This window comes from Micromys minutus (assembly GCF_963924665.1).
Source record: "Micromys minutus genome assembly, chromosome: 19".
Classification (NCBI taxonomy): domain Eukaryota; kingdom Metazoa; phylum Chordata; class Mammalia; order Rodentia; family Muridae; genus Micromys; species Micromys minutus.
The window spans coordinates 34,206,576-34,232,202 of record NC_137954.1 but is presented as its reverse complement, the minus strand read 5'-3'; the positions used below and the strand labels follow the sequence as shown (position 1 = coordinate 34,232,202).

Sequence of the window (25,627 nt, the reverse complement as noted above, 5' to 3'; positions counted from 1 at the left end):
GCATGTACCATTGTCATATCCCTTTCATAGATGACACCAGGGCCCAGACAGGTCAGGTAACCTGTATAGGCTCACAAAGGCAGAATTTCAACTCAGACATTTCTACTCGGCAAGGATCTTAAGGCATAACTGAATCCCAATGCTTACTGGGGTGAAAGGTTAAATTCCCTGAAATGAACTAATTCTCTGAAAAAATGGGGTGAGAGATCATCATCTTTAAGCTATTGAGAAGATAAATGTAATACCTGTATCAATATTTGATATATCAGAAAAGAAAACCATTATAATTGATGCCTCAAATTTAGAATATTCCAAATTAGTAATAGCTTAAATAACTATTCAATTAAGGAAGTAGAGAGTTTAATTAGAACATCAAAGGGACCTGACCCATGCAGTAGTGGTGCATGCCTTTAGTCCCAGCATTCTGGATGCAGAGGCTGGCCAATCTATGTGAATTCAAGGCCAGCCTGTTGTACAAGTCCAGGACAGCCAAGGTTACACAGGGAAACCCTGTTTCAATAAACATACAAACAACAACAACAAAAAAAACAATAAAAAAAGAAAGGTTTTTTGTTTTTGTTTTTGTTTTTTTTTTTTGTTTGTTTTTTTAGTGATTCACTTGTCTAGAGAAGAAATCTCAATCTGTTCCCCCCAGTGAGAGCAAGTAAAGACATTATTATTATTGTTGTTGTTGTTGTTATTATTGTTATTATTGTTGTTGTTGTTGTTATATAGGGGGTCCAGTTGTGTCATGATCTGATGAGTTAAACTCAAGGGGGAAACTTGTTGCCTCACAGAAGGAGCATTCTCATCACATCCTTCTAACCACCACTGCAGGTAGACAGTACCTAGTCAAAGTCAAGCAAAAAACAGGAAAACCACTGTGAATCCACATATACAGGCAACAAATATAGAAAATGGAACCTTTCTACACAACCAATAGGACCGAGGCACCAATATTTAAACCTAAAACTTGCAGAAACTATGGATGTAGATGTTGTTGCAGACATCAGAAATACAAGGAAATAGCATGCGCATGCTCACAGTGTGTGGGTGAGATTTGTTTCTTTGTTTGTCTGTTTGTTTGTCTCTATTTTGAAGGTTAACAAAACAAGACATGATTATCTGGGAAGAGGGACTCCCAACTGAGGAAAATTCTGCTCTCTGAATTGCCTGTAGGCAAGTCCCTGGAGGCCTCTTGATTAATGACTGACATGGAAGGACCTAGCCCACTGTGGGTGGTGTCACCCTGAATAGGTGGTCCTTAGATATGAAAAAAAAGCAGGCTGAGCAAGCCAAGGGGAGCAAGCCAGTAAGTAGCACTCTATAAGAAGAACCAAACCCTTTCTGCAGTTTCTTTTCATCATGGTGCTTTATCACAGAAACAAAGACAAATTGGGGCACATGGGAGGAGACAGAAATGTTTAAAAAGTCAGAAAGAACAGACCCTCAGATGAAGAGGGATCAAGCTGTGACCAGGTCAGGCTTCCTTGAGAACAGCTGCCACTAGGTCCTAAGAAGAAAAACAAACAAAACAAAACAAAAACCGAGATGTTTATTGCAGAAGTTAAAACAAGAGAGTTCTTTTATCTTGATGTAAAGGCTAAATATCCCAACAAGGTACTGGTTCAGAGTTCATCTGAAGCTGATTAAGTTCTCCCTGATTCTTGAGGTCAGACTCAGGTCATGGAGTAGAATAAAAGGGTCACCCCTGACTGGCTAGAGTCCTGCCTGGCCTACTCTAGCACATCGTGGTGACTTGTCTTCATATCCCTGAATAAAGGATGTCCACATTGGTCTCAAGAGCTTCCCTGCCCTGTGGCCTTACGTGAGCTCCTAGGAGTCCGTGGACCATATCTCTTTACACAATAGCCTCCAAGTATATATCAGATGGCTCATCCCTGCTGGGCTTCTCCTGAGGATTCAGTGATGGCTTGCCTACCTTTCCTCCCATTCTTGCTATTTCTTCTTGTACTTTCTCTCAGTATCCCCCCACTTCTGTTTTATGTGTTCATGATCAGCATTGCATGCTCAAAAAACAGAGTTTGCCTCCAGAATGCCTGGATTCTTGCTGCTACTTTGACCCGTGAATACTGTACCCATGGTCTCTCCCAATTGTACCTTCCTAATCTGTAAACTGGGCAGCTGAATGATACCAATCCTTAATGGCAGCTGGGTTAGACAGGAACCCAGAGTAGATGCTAAACAAGAAACTAAATGGATCTTTCTGTCATTGTCTTTTATTCTTTCTGTTTATTACTACTCTGACCCCTTATCTGAATTTAATTAAACCATAAGACACCCTGCTTGTGTCTAAAAGCTTGGTTGCTGAGGGTAAATCCCACCCATCACACATCTGGTGTCAGAGATAGAGGGGTACACCCCAAAAGTAGCATCTCATTACAAAGTGTTCCTTCTTAGAGGCTACCATGGACCATAATGCTTCATTCTTCACAGTTTAAAATGGATCATTTCCTTCAGGAGCTTTTCTACATTGCAGTGACTTCTGAGTGTCTTTTTCAATCTGTATTCCTGACACTGAGCTCAAAATCCTTCACTGTGGGTATCAGGATGACCATCTGATGTTGTCATGGTTTCTCTGCCAGGATCCTACTGCCATTAGAGGCTGGTCACAGTTTGGATCTAAAGGGTACCCTCCCTGTAAGGCTCATATATTAGATGTCTGCCTTTAGAATGGCACTAATGGATTCTGGTGATACCATTAATCAACAGAGCCTGGAAGGAAGTTGGATCACCAGGGGTGTACCTTTGAAGGGCCACAGGCACCTCCTCTCTTTCCTTGCTTCCAGGACCCATGAAGTGAATAGCTTTGCTTCACCTAATACCTCGCTTTGATGTTCTGTTCAACCATAGGCCTTAAATAGTGAGGCCAAACCATCTAGACTGAAGTCTCTAAATCCATGAACCCAAAGAAATTGACTGCCCAGGTTATGTTTTGTTTATGAGGGAGTTTTACTGTGTAAATTGGCTGGCCTCAAACTGGCAATCCTCCTGCCTCAGGGTTGTGAATGTCCAGTTCCTCCTGGATAATTTGTCCTAGTACAGGAAAGCTAGCACCAGGCTCATACCCACTGCCTGCCTTGCTGCCTCTATTTCTTCTGACTCACACACTTCTAATGGTCACCTTTATTTCCTCTTCTCAGAGGAGATAAGAAACTTTCTGCAGCTGTAATTACCTGGTTCAAGACTTAGCTGGGAGTTCAGGTCCCCTCCATCACGTCTACGAAAAGACAATTCGTTTGGGAACTCTGAAGTGGGAGGAGAGGGAGAGGGAAGAAGAGGAGAAAGCTATTAGAGATTTCTAGCATGGACTACGGGCTGCATTTCAAAATTACACTTTTAGGAATTTCTAGCCTTGCAGTCATTTCAAGTTCAATGGGTTGTCTATGACAAACTTTACCCATCATGCCCTGGGAGCTAGAAGCCTTCCACAATCGACTTTATGCTACCCATACGGAAATAGGACAGTCAAGGTCAAGAACAAAAAAGGAAAAGAAACTCTGTGAGCTGTGTTCCTCTTCCAGTGTTCAGAGGGCAGTAAAGGTATCCCTCAGAACAGGATTAACGAAAACATGGCTTCCAGGATACCACAATGGTAAGAAGAAACGGAGGCTTTCATGGATCAAAGGTCTAGGATCTGACACAGACCACAGAGAAGTCCCAGGCAGCTTTGAAGTTGGGGTTGAAAAGCTGGCTCACACATTGTCGGTTTCTATGAGCATGAGGTGCTATACTAAGATAAATCCTGTACTTACCACTGAGCTGTCACTCAAAGTGGGCGGGACCAATTTGATGGACTGTCAGGTATATCATTCTAAGGATTCCCACTGAAGAGATACAACAGAGCTACCCTACTGACAACTAGTACTTCTAATCCTATCCTTGTCTACACAGCTTGATGATGGTATGCTTCTCATTGTCAGCAGAGCAGATGACCCATTACACAGTAATGATGAGTTTTGTAACTTTAAGGTTCTCAATTACTTTGTTCACTATGTGGCCCATGGTAAAAGTTTAATATGTGTTTGTTGAAAAGAAAAAGGACTGTGATCTCATAGAGTGATGTCAAACCCAATTACCAGTTTCAAAGCTTTTATAAATGAGTCCCAAACCAGGGTATTTCTCCATGTTGACTTTACTGAACACTTGCAGAAGGACTTCCATATTGAATCGGTTCTCCAGTTCATCCAGGGCTTTGTAGATCACTTTATCTACAGGGACCAGCGCGTTACAAGAATCCTTAAGATCCTTAAATAAAAATATCAAACAGAAAATTTCAGTGCAGGCTTCTAAGTCACAGAAGAGCCCTAGAAAAATGATTGTAGTTAGTACACTTTAATCTCCTACAAGCATATCTTCTAAGGGAAAGCTTTTTTTTGCACAACTACTTTATGAAACAAGTCAATATTATCTCTTTGAAAGTAATCACTGGTGACTCTGGGCTGCCATCCTCATTTATATAGCATGTAAGAAGGGCCATATTTGAAGGGGAAACATGGGTTAAAGGTCAACTATTGGGCTGGTGAGGTCACTCAGTGGGTAGAGGCACTTGCCACCAATCCTGATAGTCCGAGTTCAATCCCTGGAATTCACATGGTGGAAGAAGAAACCAACTTACCACACTTGATCTCTTCCTTCCCCATGTGCACAGCAGCTGACTCGTACATATATGCCCATACAATACACACACACACACACACACACAAATAAATAAATAAATGAATAAATAAATAAATAAACAATAAATTTGATAGTTCTTTTAATGTGTACAGGAACTGAAGAGATGGCTCAGTGGTTGAGTGTGCTTGCTGCTCTGGCAGAGGACCCACGTTCAGCTCCCAGCACCAACACAAGAGCTCACAAACATGTATAACTTCAGTTCCAAAAGATTCAGTGTATTGTTCTGGTCTCTATGCGCACTAGGCACACAAGTGCTACACACACATAGATGTCGGCAAAATACTTGTACATGAAAAAATAAAAATACATACTTTATTTTATTAAAGAAACTAAATGATGTATATCTCATAGCCAGGCAACTTTGGAATAGATTTAGCAGGTGGCCAATGATATTCTGTTAACAGGAGAAGTCCTGGCCTCCTGTTTAACACTGATTTAGCATGAAGAAAATAAGTTGTCTATTCCCTCTGATTGCAAATATTTACAAGGCAAAAGAAACACTAGAGGGGCTGGAGAGATGGCTTAGTGATTAAGAGCAGTGGCTGTTCTTTCAGAAGTTCTGAGTTCGATTCCAGGTACCCACATGATGGTGCATAACCACTTGTTTAACTCCACAGATCCAGGGGGTCTTCTGCACTTTCTTTTGACTACCAAAGACACCAGGGGTACTGGTGGTGCACAGATATACATACAGGCAGACAAAACACTCATCCATGTAAAATAAAAATAAAGTTTTAAATTTTTTAGTCCTAAAATCTGTAGGTTTGAATGTTTTCAAATCTAGGGTTTTAAAATAAATATTTATTATACTAAAATGTACTAACTGGTATTTTATAAAACCCATTTGATAAAATAATTGAGCAGTTAGTTAAAATCACCTTTGATTTTTAGTTTATTTCTTTTGTTTGGTTTCGTTTACATCACACATATTACATGATATAAAATGCACAAGACATTGCTCATCCATGGAGAACCCCCATTCTGATCCACTTGTCTTTATCAATACCCACTGCTACCAAAAGGTGACATGGAACACCATTCCCTCAGATAGAGGCAGGCCCATCTCCTCTGAGACCTCTGCTGTGCTGTGAAACTCCATGAGCTTTCCTTGTTAAAATTTTGTCCTGGGACTGGAGAAATGTCTCAGTGGTTCAGAGCATCTCTTGCAAAGGACCTGGGTTCTATTCCCAGCACCCACATCAGGTGCCTCACAACTGCCTGTAACTCCAGGTCCAGGGAATCTGGAGCCCTTTTCTGGACTTCATGACCATCAGCATCTATGTGAACATACACATGCACGCACGCGCGCGCGCGCGCGCGCGCACACACACACACACACACACACACACACACACACACACAGGAACACATAAACATACACATTACGTGTAAGAAATGTAAGAAATGAATTCTTTCCAAAAAGTATTAAGTCCAACCTTAAAAACCTGTCATTCACCGAATTTGAAGTTTGGATCCAGGATATCAAAATGTAACTTAATTTGGAGCTTGTTTACCAGGTTATAATGTAAATTTTACTTACACGAAACATTTGGTCAGAGATGAGATCATGGTCTCGGAGGCTCTCAAGAAAAGGAAATGTACTTTTTATCGCATGGGAAATCGCCACTTTCTGTCTCCTAAAGTACTGGGTTATAGGTGCCAAGGAAACTGCCTCTGTGTTCTCATGTATGCTGGACATCCTAAAGGGGAAAATACCATGGGAAAATGTTTATCAGTACAATAGTTGGAAATGATAAGGTTTTATATATGAAAGAAAGACTTTGAAGAACATAAGACAGAAGGTCTTGAGTTAACACCAACACATCCACAGCTGAACTGGAAGCTCTGGGTTCAAACGAGAGAGACCCTGCCTCAACAAACAAGATGGAGACCGATGAAAAAGGAACCTCAGCATTGACCTCTGACTTCCACACACATGTGCACACACATACATGTGCATCTGCACACACATAAGCTCTCATACATGTGAATACATACATGCATATATACTGCAGACCACAGACATATAAAAAAATAAAGTTAAACATAATGATCATTATGATTTTAAAATTCCACTATAACAGTTGTCCTCATATAGGATTGAGGAAAAGGAATATTCTCTTCAACTTTTTTGGGAATATTTCTGGTGGCATTATTAATAGCCAAAAGATAGAAGCCATTAAAATGGCCTTTGCTTGGTGAGTAGAGAAATAACACTGGACAATCTATGAAATGAAATGCTATTATGCACTAAAAGGGGACAAAATGCTAATACATTCTACAACATAGATGAATCTCAAAAATTGTTAATGAAAGAATCCAAATAGAGAAGGCTGCATAATCTATAATTCCATTTCTAAAAATGCCCAGAAGTGAAATCTATGCAGACAGACATATTAGTGTTTGCATGAACTAAGGGGGACAAGAACGAACTCCACATAGCTACAAGGGATTCTTTTAGGGCTCAGGGATGACTACATCCTAAACTCATACTGTGGTCCTGGGTGCACAGATCTGTAAAAAGTCACTGGATTTATATTTAAATGCATAAATTTTATTGCAATTAAATTTTACTCCAAAAGGTGTCAAAACAGATAGTGGGCACCTAAAAATCTGCACAGAGTGAGAAAGTTGACAGGGTGCCCTTTTTTCTCTAGAGTACAAGAGAAGGAGAAAATTGAATAATGAACACATACTGTGTCTTGATTATTTTGGGTTTTTAAAATGTGTTTGGTTTGGTTTTTGTCACCTCAACACAAGCAAAAGTTCAAAAAGAGGATCTTGTATTAGAAAAAAATACCCCCCTCTATAACTACTGCCTGTTAGGCATGTCTGTGTGGCATTTTCTTGAGTGATGGTTGATGTGTGAGGGCCCAGCTAGTTGTGGCCAAGACTACCTCAGGACATGTTGTTCTGGGATATGTAAGAAAACAAACTGACCAAGCCAATAAGCTATGCCACAATCTCGGCTTCAATTCCTGCTTCCAGGTTTCTGCTTGAGTTCCTGCCCTGACTTCAGTGATGTGGAACTGTCAGCCAAAAAAAAAAAAAAAAAAAAAAAAAAAATCTTTTCTTCCCAAGTTGTTTTTGGTCATGGTGTTTAATCACTGACATAGAACCAAGCTAAGAGACTACCTAAATGTATGTTTTCAGAGTTTGAATAGGAATGCCAGGATGTGACAGACAGTATTATGTTAAAGGCATCTTGTTGATGTCAGGGTGTCTTATGACTTAGTCCCTAACACAGAATGACCAACCAGGCACTACCTCCCCCGACTCAAACCTACCAACTGGAGAATGAGACTAACCTTACACATGGGCCACCAATGCCACGTGTGAAGCGCAAGAGAAGCAATTTCCTCTGACTGCATTGTCCCTCCTCAGTATAGGATTAGCCTTACCAAGATGGTGACCCTGAACCTAAGGTCTGTCTATACTGGGGAACCAGAACCAAACATAGAACTCCCCCAGAACTCTGAGGTGCCCTGGGGGAGGTCTCCATCTGCCTTGATCAATAAGGAACATTGAATGACTTAGGAGACCACTGAAAAACAGCAAACAGGGAGGATGGTGCAGCCCCCCGTCTCCACTCTCAGTGGCACCATCAGTGGGAGAGCCCAGTCAGCTGTTCTGCTCTTGTATCTCCATCTGACCAAAGAACACACTTATTGGTCCTCTCTTCCCAGCAACCAATCTGGCCACAAGCCTGTCTGTCTACTCCCCAGGACAGTATGTTGTCTCTACCTCATAGCAGATTGTAGTTTTAGCTCCACCCAACAAAAGGGCATAACAGTAAGCAATCCCAACTGGTTCGGAGACTATACTATGACCGACCTCTCTTTGGCAAATTTGAAGAGACACCATGACAACAGCCAGTCTTAAAAAGGAAATCAGCTGGCTTACAGTTTCAGAGGTTTAATCTAATGTCATCAGGACAGAGAGCATGTCCAGATGTAGACAGATGTGGTGCTGAAGAAGTAGCCGAGAGTTCTAGATCTGGATAAGCAGGCAGCAGGAAGCAAGAGACTCTAGGCTTGGAATGGGTTTTTTGAAACTTCAAAGCCCACCAGTAGTGACATACTTTCTCTAACATGGCCTTACCTCCTAACCCTTTTAAATAGGGCCACTCCTTGTTGACTAAGTATTCAAACCTATGTGCCTATGGAAGCCATTTTCATTCAAACCTATTCACACGGTGCATTCACTGTTCAGGACCCACTGTGAAGGCCCCTCATGCTTTATGGCAGAGGGGCCACCATAGCCAATGGCAGAGAAGAGAGAGCCCAGAAACACACAAAAAAAATTATAGAACTCCGTTGTGATTAATCAGTGATGTCCTTAGAAACTGGCAGGAATCAAATATAACCTCAGATAAAAAACAAAACACCCACCCAGGTTACACCTTGTAGTAAGCTAGGTGTGGTATGAGCTTCCGGATGTCCAACCATAAGAGATGGGGTGAAACCATGGCAACCAGATAATAAACAAAAAACAGTAGAATGGAAGTCCCCATCTGGAAGAATGGCCCAAAAGCCATAAGGAAACTCTTCTCAAAGCTATCAACAGAGCAGGAGAACGGATAAACAGGGGGTGAAGACAGGCAGGGAGTTAACAAGATGTAGGTTACAGAGGAGCTTGCAAAACCATGCAGATAAACTAGGACCCCTTAGAAAATGTATTTTATCCTTCATCACAATGTATTTCTTAAAAATTAGAAATTAGGAGATGAAGAGATGGCTCAGTGGTTAAAAATACTGGCTGCTTTTCCAGAAGACTCCATTTTAGTTCCCAGCACCCACATGATAGGTCACAAGTATCTGGAACCCCTGGGAATAGAACACATTCTTCTGACTTCCTGGGGCACCAGGCATGATATGTTGTACAGATATGCATGCATGCAAAACTCTCATACACATAAAATCATAAATTATTATTTAAGATTCAATTAGAAATCAGGACTAGCTAGGTGGCTCAGTGGTTTGATCCATAAATGTAAAGACTTGAGCTCAGATCTCTAGAACTCACATAAAAGCTGGATGCTATAGAACGTGTCTGCAATTCCAGCACTGCAGCTCCATAGGTGATGGAGGGGAGAGACTCCCTGGAAGCCTCACCTTCCAACTATCCTAGTGGACACAAAGGCAAACAAGAGACCCTGCCTCAAACTCCAACGAGGTTCAAGGTGAGCACTAATCCCCAACATTGCCCTCTGTCACCACACATGTGCCAACACACACACACACACACACACACACAGAGCATTCACACACATACTCACACACTGCATTTACACACACATATTCAAATACAGGCAATGCATTCACACATAAACACACACACTGCATTAACACACACACACACTGCATTCACACACATGTGCTCACATATACCCAGTTCTCATACACATATACACAGACTGTATTCATACACACACACATAAATATTCACACACACACACACTGGATTCACATACACACACATGCTCACACACTGCATTCATACATACATGCTCACATAAGCATAGCATTCATACACATATACACATACTACATTCACACACCCTCACACATGGACAGACTGCATTCACAAATACAGACAAACATTTTTAAAGTTAGAAAGGAAAGAGACAAAGCTACTAAACATTAAGTCATTGTCATGGGTGAAGACCTGGAGACAGTCTTTATGAATGCAAAGATAAAAACCATAAAGAGGCTTGCACGGGGGGGGGGGGGGGGGGGGGGGCAGTGAGAACCAGGGAGGCTAATGTGGCTCCAGGGTAGAATTCTTTTGCCTAAAAGAAGAGACGGACGAAAAGAAACAAACTTTTCCTGAATAAAGATAGACTCCCACATGTTACCTGAAGAACACAGAACTGTGATCCAAACAAAACAAAAAAACCTCAGGGCAGGCCTGTAAGTCCAGGGATTCAGGAAGCTGAGACAGAAGAATTACAGTTTCAAGGTTAGCCTGGGTAACTGAGTGAGACTGTGTCTCAAACCGAAAGAGAAGGGAGGGCTCGGGGTATAGTTAGAGACTCGCTTTGCAAGCACAAAGCTCTAGGTTCAGAGGCAGGTACTACAAGCAGCAATGTCAAACCGCAAAACCCCAAAGGGTGCTCGATTTTCTCAGTAGCTTGTTATCACTTTATTTATGGAGGCTTCTTTCTTACACGGATCAGTACTAAAGTTTAAATTTTAACTTTGTGTAAGAGGAAACTCACCATACGCAGTGTCAAAAGACACGGGAGAATATATCCACCATTTCTCAGGGCATTTAGCGAATGCATAGAAAGTGTAACATCTGACTAAAGATGGGCCAGAGCACAAGAAAAACAACCCATTTCCTGCTTAACAGGGAGAATGTGAACTGCACACAACTCTATTGCCTTTGCATACTTTGGCTGAGAGAGGGAAGAATCCTTGTTTTGGTAGCTATGGGCAGGGAAGTGCATTGACTCCCTCCTCAGAAGCCATTTGGCAGCATCTATAAGAAAGTAAGTGGTCGTTAACGCCCTTTGTCTCAGCAGTCCTGTTTATATCTTTGATACAAGACAAAATACTATCTATAAGCATAATGCATTAGATGGCCACCGTTCCTACCGCTGTGGGTGACAGTCAACAATGGTACTGAGCGAAAAGTTCATCAAAAGGACACTGGTTTAAAACTCATGGAAAGGACTGGCAAGATAGCTCAGTGGTAAAGGAACCAGCAACCAAGTCTGATGGTGTGGGTCAGACCTCAGAAACCACACGGAGGGAGGAAAGAACCAACTCCCCCACTGACTCCACGACACACACACTCAAAGCTGCTACCCTTGTACACACATAAATAAACATAACATTGAATCATAAAAACCTTGGTTCTGCCCCAGAAACGACTCACAGACTGTGTGAAGTTCAAGAAAAAAAAAGAAAACAAAAAAAAAAACCATTATGCTCAATCCTTACACACCAAGAAAACGTTGACTAATTCCGGGTTGCATCCTGTTTTACATGTACTTTTTGCTCATTGTAACTAGTAAGACCTTAATGCAGAGTATCAAACCTTAAAAAAAAAGCAAAAAAAAAAAAAAAAAAAAGCTAAGCACTGACAAAAATGTATTTGTATACATTTATGCAAAAATGTTTAAAAATTTTTTCTTTTATCTTTGTTTTTTAAAATAAAGTTTAAAAAATAAAGAAAGAAAGAAAGAAAGAAAGAAAAAAGAAATGTGTGTATACAGAAACAGGTTGATACCAAATGATCTGTGCTGCTTCTCCTTTAAACTACTCTCTAACAATTGCTTTAGAGGTCTAAATGATTCTCCAGAACTATTATGATTATTCATCTAAGATTTCAGAGGCTACAGCTATGGATAAAAACAACAGTATTAAATTAGATATGTAAAGCTTGTGCATGTAAATTAAATTGAAATGATTCCATTAATTACATTGTATAGAGCATTTTAATGAAAAGAATTCTTTTTACTGTAAAAAAAAATTAAACAGAAATAGAATTAAAAAAAAAAACCTTGGTTCATATACAAGTGCTCTGAATAGCAGGGCGCTGTGAAAAAAATAAAGTAAATGTACTCTTGTTACACTGAGGACTTCGCTAAGGTTCCTACTCTTTAAATAAGCTAAGGCGGAAAACACAGGATACTATCACAAAATGAAAACACACACTAATGAAAACAAAGTATACATGGAAATACATTGGGAAAGATGAAAGGGGTGGAGAGCTAGGTCAGCAGTTAAGAGCTGGTCTTCAAAAGGACTGGAGTTCAGTTCCCAGCACCCATGTCTGGCAGCTCATAATCATCTATAACTCCAGCTACAGGGGATCTGAAACCCTCTTCTGGCCTCCAAATGCGCGCACGCGCGCACACACACACACACACACACACACACACACACACACTCCCAATAAATACTTTGTAGAAAATAAGGACCCAGGCATAGTCTTATACACCTTTAATCCCTGTACTTGGGAGGCAGAGGCAGGTGGATCTCTGTTGTGAGTTCAAGATCAGGCTGGTCCACGTAGCAAGTTTCAGGTCAGGCTGGACCACATAATAAATAGACCAAGAGACTATGTCTTAAAATTAAGAATAAAGAATGTCAGGAAGATTTGGCCCAAGGACTATAAGGGTAAGTATATGGGGGAGAGTTGAGGGTCTTATCCTTTCTATAATTCCACAAATTTGAAAGCTTATAAACCAAATTTTATTATGAAATGATTCTGGTGGTCTAGGCTGGTAACCTTAGTCAGAGAAGTATGAGGCTCATAAGTTCAAGGCCAACGTAAACTATAGAATGAGTTGCACACTGGTGTGAGCAACTTAACAAAACTTGACTTAAAATTAAAAAAATATATATATACATATACATACATACATACACACACACACACACACACACACAAATCAGGCATATTCAAGACCTGAGGTTCAGCTGCAGTACTGAAAAGAATGTATTATTTCCTTTGTACTAACAAAAACACATCTAATATTATTGATGAGCATTAGCGCATCTGAGTTCCCGTTGCTGGAACAGACATGCGGCTTGCCCTGACCTTTTCGATCAGAGCCCTTTCTTGTCTTTTGTCTTCCTTGGATCGAGGCCTGACAATGAGAGCATAGACCAGGAGTGAGCTTGGGACAGCTTTCTTGGTGACAAGTCCTGCCAGACAGGTAGGAGACCAGAACCAAGTGCCAACTATGTACCCAGCATCCTCTACTATTTGGACGTCTTCCCTGAGGTGACCTTCCTGCAGCAGACCTGCTCTAATGCAGAGAAAGGCAGAGGGATTGAGAGTACTCGGGTCACAAGACAATAACAGAACCATACTACAGAAGTCTCTGTCAGCTGTGGCCAAAGTGTCTCTGTCTCTGTCTCTGTCTCTCTCTCTCCTTCCCTCCCTCCCTCTCCCCCTCCCCCACCCCTTCCCTCTCCCTCACTCCCTCCCTCTTACTCTCTCCCATCCTCTCCCCCTTCTCTCCCCCCTCCCTCCCCGCTCTCTCTCTGTGTTTCCCTCTCTGTGTCTCTTTGCCCCCTCCCCCCAAATCTGTTCCCTCACACTAAGGCCAAAGCTACTTCATATCCGGTGATTTGGACTGACTGAAGCTTTGGCCGCTAACTCAAGACATAAAATCAACCACCACGCTGTCAGAGGGGAAGGTTACAGAGGAAGGAAGACCCACCTGGGGCTGAGGCTGTTCCCTTCCACCTTCCACCACCTGCCTGGGGCCTGGGACAGTGATCTCTGATCCCTTGTCTGCACAGACTTCCCGACTGTTTGCTGTGGCCCACAGCTCAGAGCAGGAAGTGACCCTGAGTATTAACAAACCAGAGAGGGCTCCGCCCTGATGAGGAAAAGAGAAACGAAAGTGTTTCTCAAATCTCAAGGGTGCTGCTGTAGGATACTTTCCCACTTTTTGGAATGTGGTGACACAGAGGAGGAGAAGGGGGGACCTTGAGGATTGCAAAGGAGCACACCAGGGGCGAGCTGAGTCGGTTTCTCAGAGTGCCTTATTTATGCAAAAATGGGAAAAGAAACAAACAAGACAAACCAACTCCACAGAAACGGAAACTTCTCTGTTGCTCCTGTGTCTATGGGGGGAGCATGGATTTCCCAAGGTGGGTTGTGATCTCTCTTCTCATGCCCCTGGCTTTGCAAGGTATCTCTCAGACCAGCACGAGTCCCAGGAGCTGAATCCTGACCAGGACAAGATTTCTCTCAGACCTGGGGCAAGGGAGATCCCCCAACTTTATAGACACATTGGGTCAGAGTACTGTCTGTCTTTGAGGAGTCATTATCCCAGCCAAAAGGCCAAGGGCAGGAGGAAGCTACAAAAGTGGCCACCAGGACAAGAGGACAAAGACCTGATCCACCCTTCTGAGGTGCAGATGTGCTAAACAGTGAGCCTTTCTAGAAGGCTACTTGTGGATCATCAGAATATATCAAGTCTCTCTCTGTTCCTCCTCTGGGGAGGACTTTCTCTGAGGGACTTAGTGACCTGAGGTGAGCGTCTACCCTGACAGGTCTCCCAGTAGCCTTCTTGCCAACACAGACATCGGCTCTTCCTCATCCCTTAGCCCACAGGCACAGGGATAGGCTGGTATGGGGCAGGAGTGAATGCCACTGATAAGAGCAGCCTGAGGCCATGCCTGAGGTTCCTTTAGTGCCCCACATATAGCCATGGCTCCATTCTACCTTGATCAGGAGTCAGATATTTTCGGAGGGTTTTTACAGGACTCTAAGCAACAAGACTTTGCAAAAGCATCTCCAAGCTATTGTGTCAATGGGAATCCAATGGCTATATGTTGCTGGTTCAGCCTCTTCTTGGAGACCTAGAGGAGTAGCTCCAGGGAGAGCCAGAATTCTCAAGATACTACCCTGTGATTGCCTGTAACTCCTGAGATGTTGAGGACAAGCACCTCAGTCAAGTGTAACTCTTCGGAGGTGGAGGTGCACAGGGAACAAAATGTGGTCCAACCTACTGACTCCAAAGGCAGCTCCAGCAGAATGCTATTAAAGGGTCTCCACCTTCCCTGATCACCCCACACCCTAGCTTCCATCTACAATATTGGCAGAATTACTGATACAGAAATCTAGAACATTCTGGCCTATTAATCTGCCTGGGTGAGAATAAAATGACGACCATAATTTTGAACCAAATTGGAAGCAACCTTTGATGCTCTCCAAAATAACGAACTCGGGCCGGGCCTATTTCTCGGTTCATGGAAAGTGAGTGGCAGAGAATCACATTTCACATAGGTTTAAAAGGCCCCCCATAAGGCTACCGTATTTCTCATCAAGTCCAATCAGGAGCAAGTATACATCCTGATATACTTCCTTCCTGGATTCAATTGGGGGCAAATATACATCTTGACATATACATACCCTCCCACCTACACGTGATTAAGCATGTCTTGTGCGGTTGGGTCAATCAAAGCTGTGGGAGTGGAAACCTGTGTCTTGTTTCCTCCTGCATTTCAGAAAGTATTTGTCCTTGGGCAAAGGTTGGAGGCACTCTTGTTTCTGAGATCTCTTTGACATAGTAATTAAAACTGAAAACATAACTTTGGCTGTCACGCTTAGGAAAACCAGCAAATACTTCTTGGGTCGAACACTCAGCAGGGCTTGAGAGAGGGTGGAACGCAGGTTTTAGGAGGGGAAACCCCAATTCTAAAGCGATCCCAGAAGACATGAACAGAAGCTTGGTACAGATGGTCTGACAGGCACCAGGTGGGAACAACACGTCTTCGGGTTCTGAGGACCCATTCTCGGTCAGGACTGATTGGGTTGGCAGCTGCCTACCAACTCCTGCTTAAGCCAGAACTTAAATGTTTGTTCAGCAGAGGGTGCTCATGATGATAATGCCTCAGGTTGTAAGCAATCTGTGTGTAAAAAAGGGATAAGGCTCAGTTCTCAGTTCAGAAAGAAATGTGTTCACCTAAACATCAGACAGGCCCAAGGCTTTCTCTTTCCTGTTTGGATACTGGGCATCCTTAGTGACACACTGTGATACCCCACAGGTTTCCTGGAAAGATGGTTTTTGTTGGTCTTCTTTTCATTGTTTTGTTTTCCTTGGGGAGGAGGGTTACAAGGGTAGAGGAGGATAGGCAGGGACTGGAAGAAGGCGGGGATTGTAGTGCATGATGTGAAATTCACCAAGAATCAGTAAAAAACTTAACTCCTGATAACTTTGCCAGACAATTTAATTTTCAGCTTATCTTGCATCTAAACCCAAACACACCTTCCTCTCCTCTCCCGTCTGCTGGTCTCCTCACTCCTTTATTGTGTGGCCCCACCCACGAGCCTTCTAGCCCCAAACTTGGTTTGTCTACTGAGCCAAACTGGGAGGTTCCATTCAAGCAAGATAGGGGACACAGATGGCTCTTTCTTCCAAGAAGCAGTAAAGGGATTCTCTCAACGACAAATAGGTTCCGAGAAATAGGTTCACAGTCCTCACACATGTCTGTTTCATGGCCCAACTCTGAGTCTCAGACCCTGACATTGGTAAAAGACACTTCCTGAACCTAGAGCACAGACTTCACTGGAGTTGTCTTTCTGAACACAAGAGTCAGACACATGCCTTTGCTGCTGTCTGGCCTATGGCTACAGGTGTGAGTGACCCTTTCCTCGTGATTGCTTTGGATCACTAGATCTAAGGAACTTGTATCCATTTATTACTGCAATGTAGCAAGTGTCACAAGACCCCATCATGCTTGCGGTGACCTTTTCTCCATCCACTATTAAAGATGCCACTTTGTGTATAGCTCACATGGTGTGTAATGACTTTCTACAGTTTAAAATTTGGTCCCAGTGCTTAACACCTGCGGACCTATGGATACCCCATCAATCACCTTTGGGTGGACAGTGATCCAACTCTAGAACCCTACCCTGAGGCTTTATCTCTGGGACATTATGTTACCATGAGTCTTCTAGAGAAAGTTACTGAGTTGAAACCTTTTTTATCTTACTTGGTGAGTGTTTTTTTGTTTTTTTTTTTTTTTTTTTTTTGTTGTTGTTGTTGTTGTTTTGTTAGCTGAAAGTCACTACGTAGCCCAGGCTGCCATCACACTTGCAACTATCCTTCTGCCTCAGGCTCTCAAGGACTGAGGTCCAGGAATGAGCCACCACGTGGTTTAAAATCTTGGAAGCTGGTGGTTTATTGTGGGTTATTCGCAGGATAGTAGGACACAAAGAAAGCAACATATGTATGTATGGTTGGGGAGAGCAAAGCCAACTGGAGACATGCTCCAGCTTAGACCCTTAGAGCATCAATGTATCATATCCTGAGTTCATGGGGAAACAGGGGGATGAACTGGGCCTGGGAGTGTAACTGCCTGGTACACCTGTCTCCAAATGACCCAGAGAAGTTGTTTGGGAATGAGAGAGTCTGTAAAAAACACTCATTGCTGCTGCAGGTGGCCAGACGTGGCTGAATGAGAAGATGGTGTCAGGACATCGGCGGGATCTCTGATGTCAGTCCACTCCTTTCACTGGTTTCCTGAACTGCAAACACTTCCTTGAAATTCTTCTCAAACTTGGACTCCAGTCTAAGTCCCATTTGGCCAAACTTAGGGTCCTAGAAAAAAAATATGCAGACAAGGATGTTGGTGCTCATTATCAGGGGCAGAAACGCCTCTTCCTTCTTCTTGGTACTTCTATTCTCTGAGGGACCCTGTTAGCTGCATGGTTCATTCACAAGTGGAGAACCTTACAGCTTGGTATTTCTGATAATCCTGGCTAGGGCGACTTAGAAGCAGAAAATTATCAGGCTGAGGAGATGAGTCGGTTGGTCAGTGTTTGCCACACAAGTGAGGGGACCAGATCCCCAAAACTTGCAGAAAGGTGCATGTGGTAGCATGCATCTGTAATCCCAGCTTGCCACTGTGGTTGACAGTTGCTTTGTCTCAAAAAAGCTAAAATGTAATAAAACGACACACAACGTTGCCCCTCTGCCTTGATCCTTGTGAATATTATGATATGCACACACATCTGAACTCACACATAAACATGCATACACTCATGAGTACGTACACATCACGCATATCCATACACATGCACACAAAGTTTTAAGCTAGGATCTAGAGAGATGGAGCGGTGGTTATGAGCAAAAGACCCGATTCAATTCACTGTACTGATGTCTCTGGATGCCACAGGTATCTACACTCACACACAGAAGGAGGGAGGAAGGGAGGGAGAGAGAGAGGGAGGGAGGGGGGGGGAGGTTTCCAGACAGGATTTCTCTGTGTGGCCCTGGCTGTCCTTGAATTTACTCAGTAGACCAGACTAGCCTCTGACTCAGAGATCTGCCTATATCTGCCTCTCTCATCCTGGGATTAAAATCCTGTGCCACCATACTCACATTTAACTTACATATTTTTAAAAATTATTCTCTCTCTCTCTCTCTCTCTCTCTCTCTCTCTCTCTCTCTCTCTGTGTGTGTGTGTGTGTGTGTGTGTGTGTGTGTGTGTGTGTGTTGAGGGGATTGGCTTAAGTTTTCTCTGTGTGGCCCATTAGCTTTATAGACCAGGAAAGAATTAGTTCTCTTGTGCTGGAAATCTTCCTCTTAATATGAGGTATTCCTCTATAGTGAGACATATTCTAGACCTTAAACCAAAAAGAAAATTCATTCACAGGTGTTTTTGTTTGTTTGTTTTTGTTTTTTGTTGTTGTTGTTGGTTTCTTTCTTTTTCTTTTCTTTTCTTTGTTGGGCAGGGGGTAAGGTCTTATACCTCGCAGGCTTTGAACATCAGACACTCCTCCATCTGCCTTTTGAATGCTGCCATCACAGGCTTGTATTATGGTGTCTGGCACTCTCAGATCTCTTGTTTATTGATCCTTATTACAGGAAGGTGTATGAAACTAAACTTCCCAGTAAGCAGAAAATGGATGCAGAGTAACCCTGAAGATAAGATGCAGGCAGAGAGGGATGCTGACCTTGAACGTGATTCTGTGATTCTGGAAGATGAGCCTCATGTCTTGCACAAAGTCTTCTACTTGGGAGTAAGCCTGATCACTCAGCTTTTTCTTGATTATGTCCAACCACATGGGTTCCTGCACACCCACAGTCATCTCTCTAAACTGGTGAAGAAAATACCATGGAGAGTTAATGCCATGGCTCAGCACTTACCCTCCCGGGGTCCCAGAAACCCCACAGAAACAACACAGCCTGAGCTCTTTGGAGATTAAGATCACAATCCACAAATGGCCTTCTCAGTCATGAGACATCATGGAAGCCAGTGACCAGGGGTTCACCACTGTTACTTACATAATAATAATATGGCATCTTGGAGAAAAAGGAGCTCTCAGAACAGCAATAGACTCTCAAGAGAACATACTCACACTTCTGCAAGAAAAGGGGACTCAGTCAAAGTGACTTAGAAAGGCAGAGTCTAAACATATACCCAGGGGGAAGGCACCACTTAAACTTATCTGCAAATTTGCCCAACGTGAGAGTCTCTTGGTTATAAACTTGTATGACTGCGTTTTTATACCAAGAGGCTATGCTGCAACAGCGCCTTGATGGAGTGAGGCTTGGAAGGGCAGGCTCTCTTTGGATGCTATTCTTCTGGTTCCAAGCCTGCTTGTCTTCATCCAGGGGAAAGGAGGAAATATGGGGTTCACAGTGACTCACCAGCTTTTCCTGGGGCCCCATTTCCCTCTGCAGTATCTCAGATTCTGGAAGACTCTGTTGACTTCCTAAGGACTGCATCCTACAGAAGATGCAACTCCATGGTATTCTGAAAGGTTGGACATGAAGTGAGCAGAGGACAAGACCGTTGGAAACAACCACTGTTCCTATGCCCACCGTTATGCTTTCGGGAATGGCTGCCAGTCTCATCTGGGCAAGGGTTCCCAGACTCTGAAGGATCCACTGAAGATCTTAAGTTGCCAGCCTCCTTTCAGTGTTATGGCAAAAGCCGGTCCATAGAAAGTGGGCTTTGTGATAAATGTTGGGTCTCCGTTTCCTGACGGAGGTTTCTGGGAGTAAAAGAAGACTAGGCTATCAAGTCTGAGCACAGTAAAATGGTCTTTTTTTTTTATGGTCAGGCTGTTTATTAAGGAGGCAACCACATATTACAAGTTCAGCTATAGAAATGTTTGCAAATCAAACTTCATGTGATCTAAAAGGACCATGCATCATATTGTCAAAACTGGACACCTGTACAGTGAATTATGTCAATTTGAACATACATACTCTAGATCATCCTAGAGTTATACAAACATCTAGGGCCACATATGCAATTTTCTTTGCTTTCAAAAAAATTTTATATCTATATATAAAAGTGATGTTCTGAGATAATTTTTTAAAGTATCTGATAATTATGAATGGTCCCCAGTTTTACAAAATGTGATTTCCAGGGTATGAAAACTGAGAAAAGTCAACTCTTCAGAGAGTTTTGTACAAATAAGTTTTGTAGAAAAATGATTCAGCAAATGCTTAAGTTAAGAATATCTATATATTTCCAATTCTTTACACTTTTATTAACACACTTACAAAAAATAACATCCAAACACTAAGAAAATTAAATAACTTTGGAAGCAGAGGTCATAGTTTCTGCTGACATACAAGTGACAATTCTGGGCTGTTGGCACAAAATAATCAACATTTATAACCCTACTACTCTATATCAAATATAAGTTAAAATCACAGGCACTAGTTCATCGAATCCACATAAAATGATCTTTAAAAAAAAAAGAGAGAATTCTGGGAACCTTGAACTTCCAAGAGTCCATTACATTACAACCTGGTGAAATGTGGGAAGTAGTCAGTCATGCTTTTTTTCTTTCACAAGTACATAAAAAACAAAAGTAACTAGTGTATTCTACCCCCAATTTTTTTGGACAAGAGACTCTGGTGCACAGCTTTGAGAAAAGGCTGTAGTGATGTGTAAGCAAAGGGCTCAGCCTTTATATTAGGAGAGATGGCTCCCTAACACAGAGAACATTAACCTTTTGCTGGGAGCATCTTGAAACAGTTCTCTGGGGCTTCTTCTTTGGTATCTGTTAAGAGCCCTTGTGTTTCCAACCTCAAGACCCAGGCTACCACTCCACAAGGATGGTGTATATAACAAGGTAAGGCTATCTAGGAGAGAGAGAAAGGATCATATCCCACTCACATTTCAGCTTCCACTGTTGGGATATGACACTCTTCATGGAAGGCTCTGGAACATGTATCACAGCAGAAGAGCGTTCCTCCATCCCGGCATACCTCACATTCATCTGAGTTCTGGATATAGAAAACAGAACATCTACATCACTGGAGGATGGTGAGATTCACAAAGCCACCACCGTGGCAATCTTCCACAGGTGTCCTTTGCATGAATCTACAAGGACATTGATGCTTCTACCTGGGATATTTAGAGAAAATGTGGAAACACAATTTGCAAAACAAGACTTCCTGGTCTTCAGTGAAGTCTGGGAGAAGGGAGGCATGAATCAGACCCCAAGCCATCTTCCCTGTAAAACCAAAAATCCTGACAGAGAATACTAGTGTGGTGGTTTGAATAAAAATGGCCCCCATAGGACTATAGGGAGTGACACTATTAGGAGGTATGGCCTTGTTGAGTCCAGCACTTGGGGGCAGACTTTGAGGGCCCCCTAAGACATTTCCCAGGAAGAAATGTCCCAACCTTACCTAGACACTATCAGCCCCAGTTTTGGCACAGCTTAGCCCCTGGAATGAGGGTCAGGAAATCCCAACACAGCTTAGTTCTTGGAGTGTGGGCTGAGAACCCCAACAAAGCAGCCAATCACCTTAAAAGTCAAATGACCCCACCAATATTTGCATGCCTAATCAACATTTCTATAGCCTGCCATTTACAAAATGTATAAAAACTGCACTAAAGGGAAGTTTGGGGTTGCCTCTCCTTTGGATGTAGGCCACCCAGTGTTCTGGACTAATAAACCTCTTGCTTTTACATTGATCCCCGATCTCTCATCTCATTCATGAGAGCCTCAAATAGATAAGACTTAATTTGGGTCTTACATTACAATCTAGAATTGTGATGGTTTGAATAGATATGCCCCCCATAGACTAATAATGTGTTTGAATACTTGGCCTATAGGGGGTGCCACTATTAGGAGGTGTGACCTTGTTGGAGTGGGTGTAGCTTTGTTGGACACAGTGTTTTACTATGGAAGTGGGTTTTGAGGTTATATATGTTCAGGCTACACCCAGAATGGCACAAAAGCTTCTGCTGCTGCACATCAAGATATAGAACTCTCAGCTTCTTCTCCAGCACCGTGCCTGCCTTCTGTGATGAAAATAGTCTAAACTTCAGAAGTGTAGTCAACCACAATTAAATATTTCCCTTTCTAAGAGAGGCTTTAGTCATGGTTTCTCTTCACAGCAATAAAACACTAAGACAAGAACCCGATGAGAAAAGAACCCCTTCAGGGGTGTGTTCTCGATTATGTTAATTATCTGCCCACTGTGGCTCCCTGGAGTTGGTGAGCAGAGAGAGTGAGGTGAGCGTGAACATGCACTCATTAATTTGTTCTCTGCTCTGGATGATGGCAGTAATATGACCAGTTTTAGGTTTCTACCCCCCAAACTTCCCTTCCCTGATGGATTGTAACCTAGAATTGTGAGTCAAGCTCTTTCTCTTTCAAGGTGCCTTTTCCAAGATTTCCAAGATAGCAACAGGAAAGGCCACTAAGACAAAAACCAGAGCACTGCCATTGCTTACTACATGCATAAAAGAGAACTATGTTCTGCAAAAGGGAAAAATCCCCCAAGTCAACAGAGGTCCAACTTCTTGCCAAGACTAGTACAGACTGCCTAGAGTCAAAGTTAGTTCTCATCTAGAAAAGCTAAACTTTGACATCATTTGTTCTTTGTTACTATAGGGTATGATCTATTTGTTAAAACCAATAGACTTTGTAGAAAAATTATAAAGAGACCAATACATATGGTATGAAAATACATGTATGTTCAAGGGGCAGACGTGGACTGTGACCGAACCGCTGCTGTGTGTGGGAAGCCTGGCATAACACCAAAATTAAAGCTCAATGTTATGTGCTGCCTAAATAGCTGGAAAAGTCAGAAGGCCTAGAAGTGGTGGTTACATAAATTAAGGTAACCCACTAAGGAGATTAAGGCAGTAGAATCATGGGTTTTAAGACAGCTTGAAGCCTTGTAACAACAACAACAACACACATACACAAAACCTGTAAATAGCTGAGAGGGCCCAGCATGGTCTATTAGTTCCCTGCCCCGCTCTGTCTCCATGGAAAGCCCCTAACTAATGATACCTATGCTCTTTGATTGGTGGTTTTCTATTTTTTTGTCATGTAGAAAGTTATTCAAATAAGTTCCTCACAACTTTCCTTGGTATGTTGCTGGGGTTTTCCTATGATCACTGCTAACACAGGGACCCAGGAAGTATCAGAATGATATGTGTACAAGAACACATGCATTCCTGGTCCCAACATCAAGGAGAACAGTGACAATTTGAGAAATGAGAGATGGTTCTATGGGAACATGGGGGGGTATTTCAATTTAGGTGTAGTGGCACATACTAGGAATCTCAGCACTGGAAAGTCAAGACAGGGGGTCAGGGCTTCAAGTCCATCCTTGGATACATAGTGCATTTAAGCTTATTTTGGCTCACATGAGACCCTAACTCAAAAATCTCAAAGAAGAAAGAGAGGAAGAGAAAGAAGAAATGGTGTAAAAGAGGGGGAAAGAAACCCCTTTTATGTAGTTCATAGACTGTTGGGAAATTTTCTAATTTGTTGTGACCATCTGAGGGACAGATGTGAGTGTGGCTTGAGGACTGGGCCACCACTGGGTGAGTGGGTGGGAAAAGGAAAGTAGTCAGGGTGATAGGGCCAATCATTCTGTGCCGGGGCCGTCTCTGCCTCCAGGAGCAAGAAGCCTGTCCTTCTGCATTGCATCATTCTCTGTGGTTTGCTCTATCACCTAACTGCTGGACCACTTTCCTTCCCAGGCTCTTCTCCTCCTCCAGAGGCAAAGGATGGAATCCCTCTGGTTTCCATCCATGGCTATGGTCTGTCCAGATGATCAGCGTCATTCCCCAGCTGCAGGTCCATTCTCCACCTGTGTCCTCAGCTTCGTGGTGTCTCATCTCTCCTCAGCTCCTCCTGTTCTAATGCTCAGCCATGTCCCCTCTAAGTGTGGCTCAAACTCATTCTGTTAAACTCTGGGCCATGTTCCTACTGTACCCTGGTCTTGTCTTTGTCTCTGCCATTTTATATAGCATGCTCCATATGCCATAAACCTATCCTGCTTCCATCCTCTCATTCCCCAAATTTACCCAACTCTGTCTTCTGAACATTAACTTTTAAGCTTATTTAAAATGTTTCTTTGGTCTAGAAAGATCCACAAGGTACAAGGATACAGGAGAGTAGAGAATGAATGTACAAGCCTTAAAAACAGTAATTTGCTCAGTGTGATGGTTTTGCTTCCAACCAGCTGTCCCCCCTGAACCCCCATTGCTCTCTTCACACTGGCCTCTGGGTTTTTATGAAAGCCCACTCACTTTGTAGGCAACTTTCTGTGGGAAAAGGAGAGGTCTAGACCTAGAACTTACACAGGAGGCCTGGCCTCCTGGGTTCTACCTGCACACAGGATACATGCTGGGATGTTTTCTTTCTATACACTGTCCTTTGCAAATGGTGGTTCCTCCTGTATCTGCTCTTCACCCTTCATCAAAATCCAGCCAGGCCTACTGCTGTGCCAGGTTCTGCACCAGGGACCCCAGAGATCTAGAACTCTGTCTTCCACCTTGAGGGTAAATAAGGATATGAGAACCCATAGTGGGCCACGTAGCAGGATGCTTCTGACCCAAACACCCACAGTGGCTCCTCCTACCTTGGTTGTGGGATAGGTTTGGTAATGATGGCAACCAAGTCACAGGCAATGCACCAAGGAGAAGGTTGGGGATTTTCAGGGATTGTAGCTAGGAGTCAGTACTTACACTAGGGTCATCTAGGGAACAATATGAGTTCTGTGTTCTCTGCCGAAAGAGAAAATTTGAGTGATAATGTTAAGTATTAGATCTGATTATCCACGCAAGTAGTCAAATGATAGTTGCTTAAATTTGTCTTATCATCACCAGCATTAATCTCACTTCTGAGACATGTTTCACTTTAGCCCAGGCTGGCCTTAGATTCACTATAACTAAGGCTGGACTTGAATTCCTGATCCTTCTGCTTCTGCATTCTATGTGCTGGGAGTCCAGCCATGTGCCATCTTGCCTAGAAAATTTGTTTAATTATTTAGAGGCTTATAGGTAGGAATATCTCAAGTGTTGAATTTGTTTAATTTCCACCTGAACAAATTAGAAAATAAAGCAAACAGCAAGATCAAAGGAAACACTGTAGTCATATAAAGTCTTCCCCTACCTCTCACTAAAGACTTAACATCCTGACCAGTCACATGTGTTTCTCAATCTTACTTTGA

The 25,627-nt window shown here is 42.7% G+C and overlaps 2 protein-coding genes across 13 annotated transcripts in view; both read right to left on the bottom strand.

The window, feature by feature from the left end:
* LOC308433077 (nuclear autoantigen Sp-100-like) overlaps positions 1-13,999 on the bottom strand; it is a 57,171-nt gene extending 43,172 nt beyond the window's left edge. For all 7 annotated transcript variants that reach the window (XM_080932942.1, XM_080932944.1, XM_080932947.1 and 4 more), the window contains exons 1-5: positions 13,883-13,999; positions 6,242-6,401; positions 4,101-4,269; positions 3,198-3,269; positions 1,448-1,513 (exon numbers count right to left, since the gene is read on the bottom strand). In XM_080932942.1, coding sequence (XP_080789068.1) covers positions 1,448-1,513; positions 3,198-3,269; positions 4,101-4,269; positions 6,242-6,400 — 466 coding nt within the window. In that variant the 5' untranslated portion in view covers position 6,401; positions 13,883-13,999. The remainder of the gene's footprint in view (positions 1-1,447; positions 1,514-3,197; positions 3,270-4,100; positions 4,270-6,241; positions 6,402-13,882) is intronic.
* Positions 14,000-17,345: 3,346 nt separating this feature from the next.
* LOC308433315 (nuclear body protein SP140-like) overlaps positions 17,346-25,627 on the bottom strand; it is a 43,634-nt gene continuing 35,352 nt past the window's right edge. For 5 of the 6 annotated variants that reach the window (XM_080933326.1, XM_080933328.1, XM_080933327.1 and 2 more), the window contains 5 exons: positions 21,318-21,427; positions 19,832-19,937; positions 19,466-19,543; positions 19,135-19,278; positions 17,346-17,776 (listed from right to left, as the gene is read on the bottom strand). In XM_080933326.1, the coding sequence (XP_080789452.1) occupies positions 17,648-17,776; positions 19,135-19,278; positions 19,466-19,543; positions 19,832-19,937; positions 21,318-21,427 (567 nt within the window). In that variant the 3' untranslated portion in view covers positions 17,346-17,647. Of the gene's footprint in view, positions 17,777-19,134; positions 19,279-19,465; positions 19,544-19,831; positions 19,938-19,958; positions 20,179-21,317; positions 21,428-25,627 lie in introns of those variants that run through there. The other variant, XM_080933331.1, reaches the window with a different exon arrangement.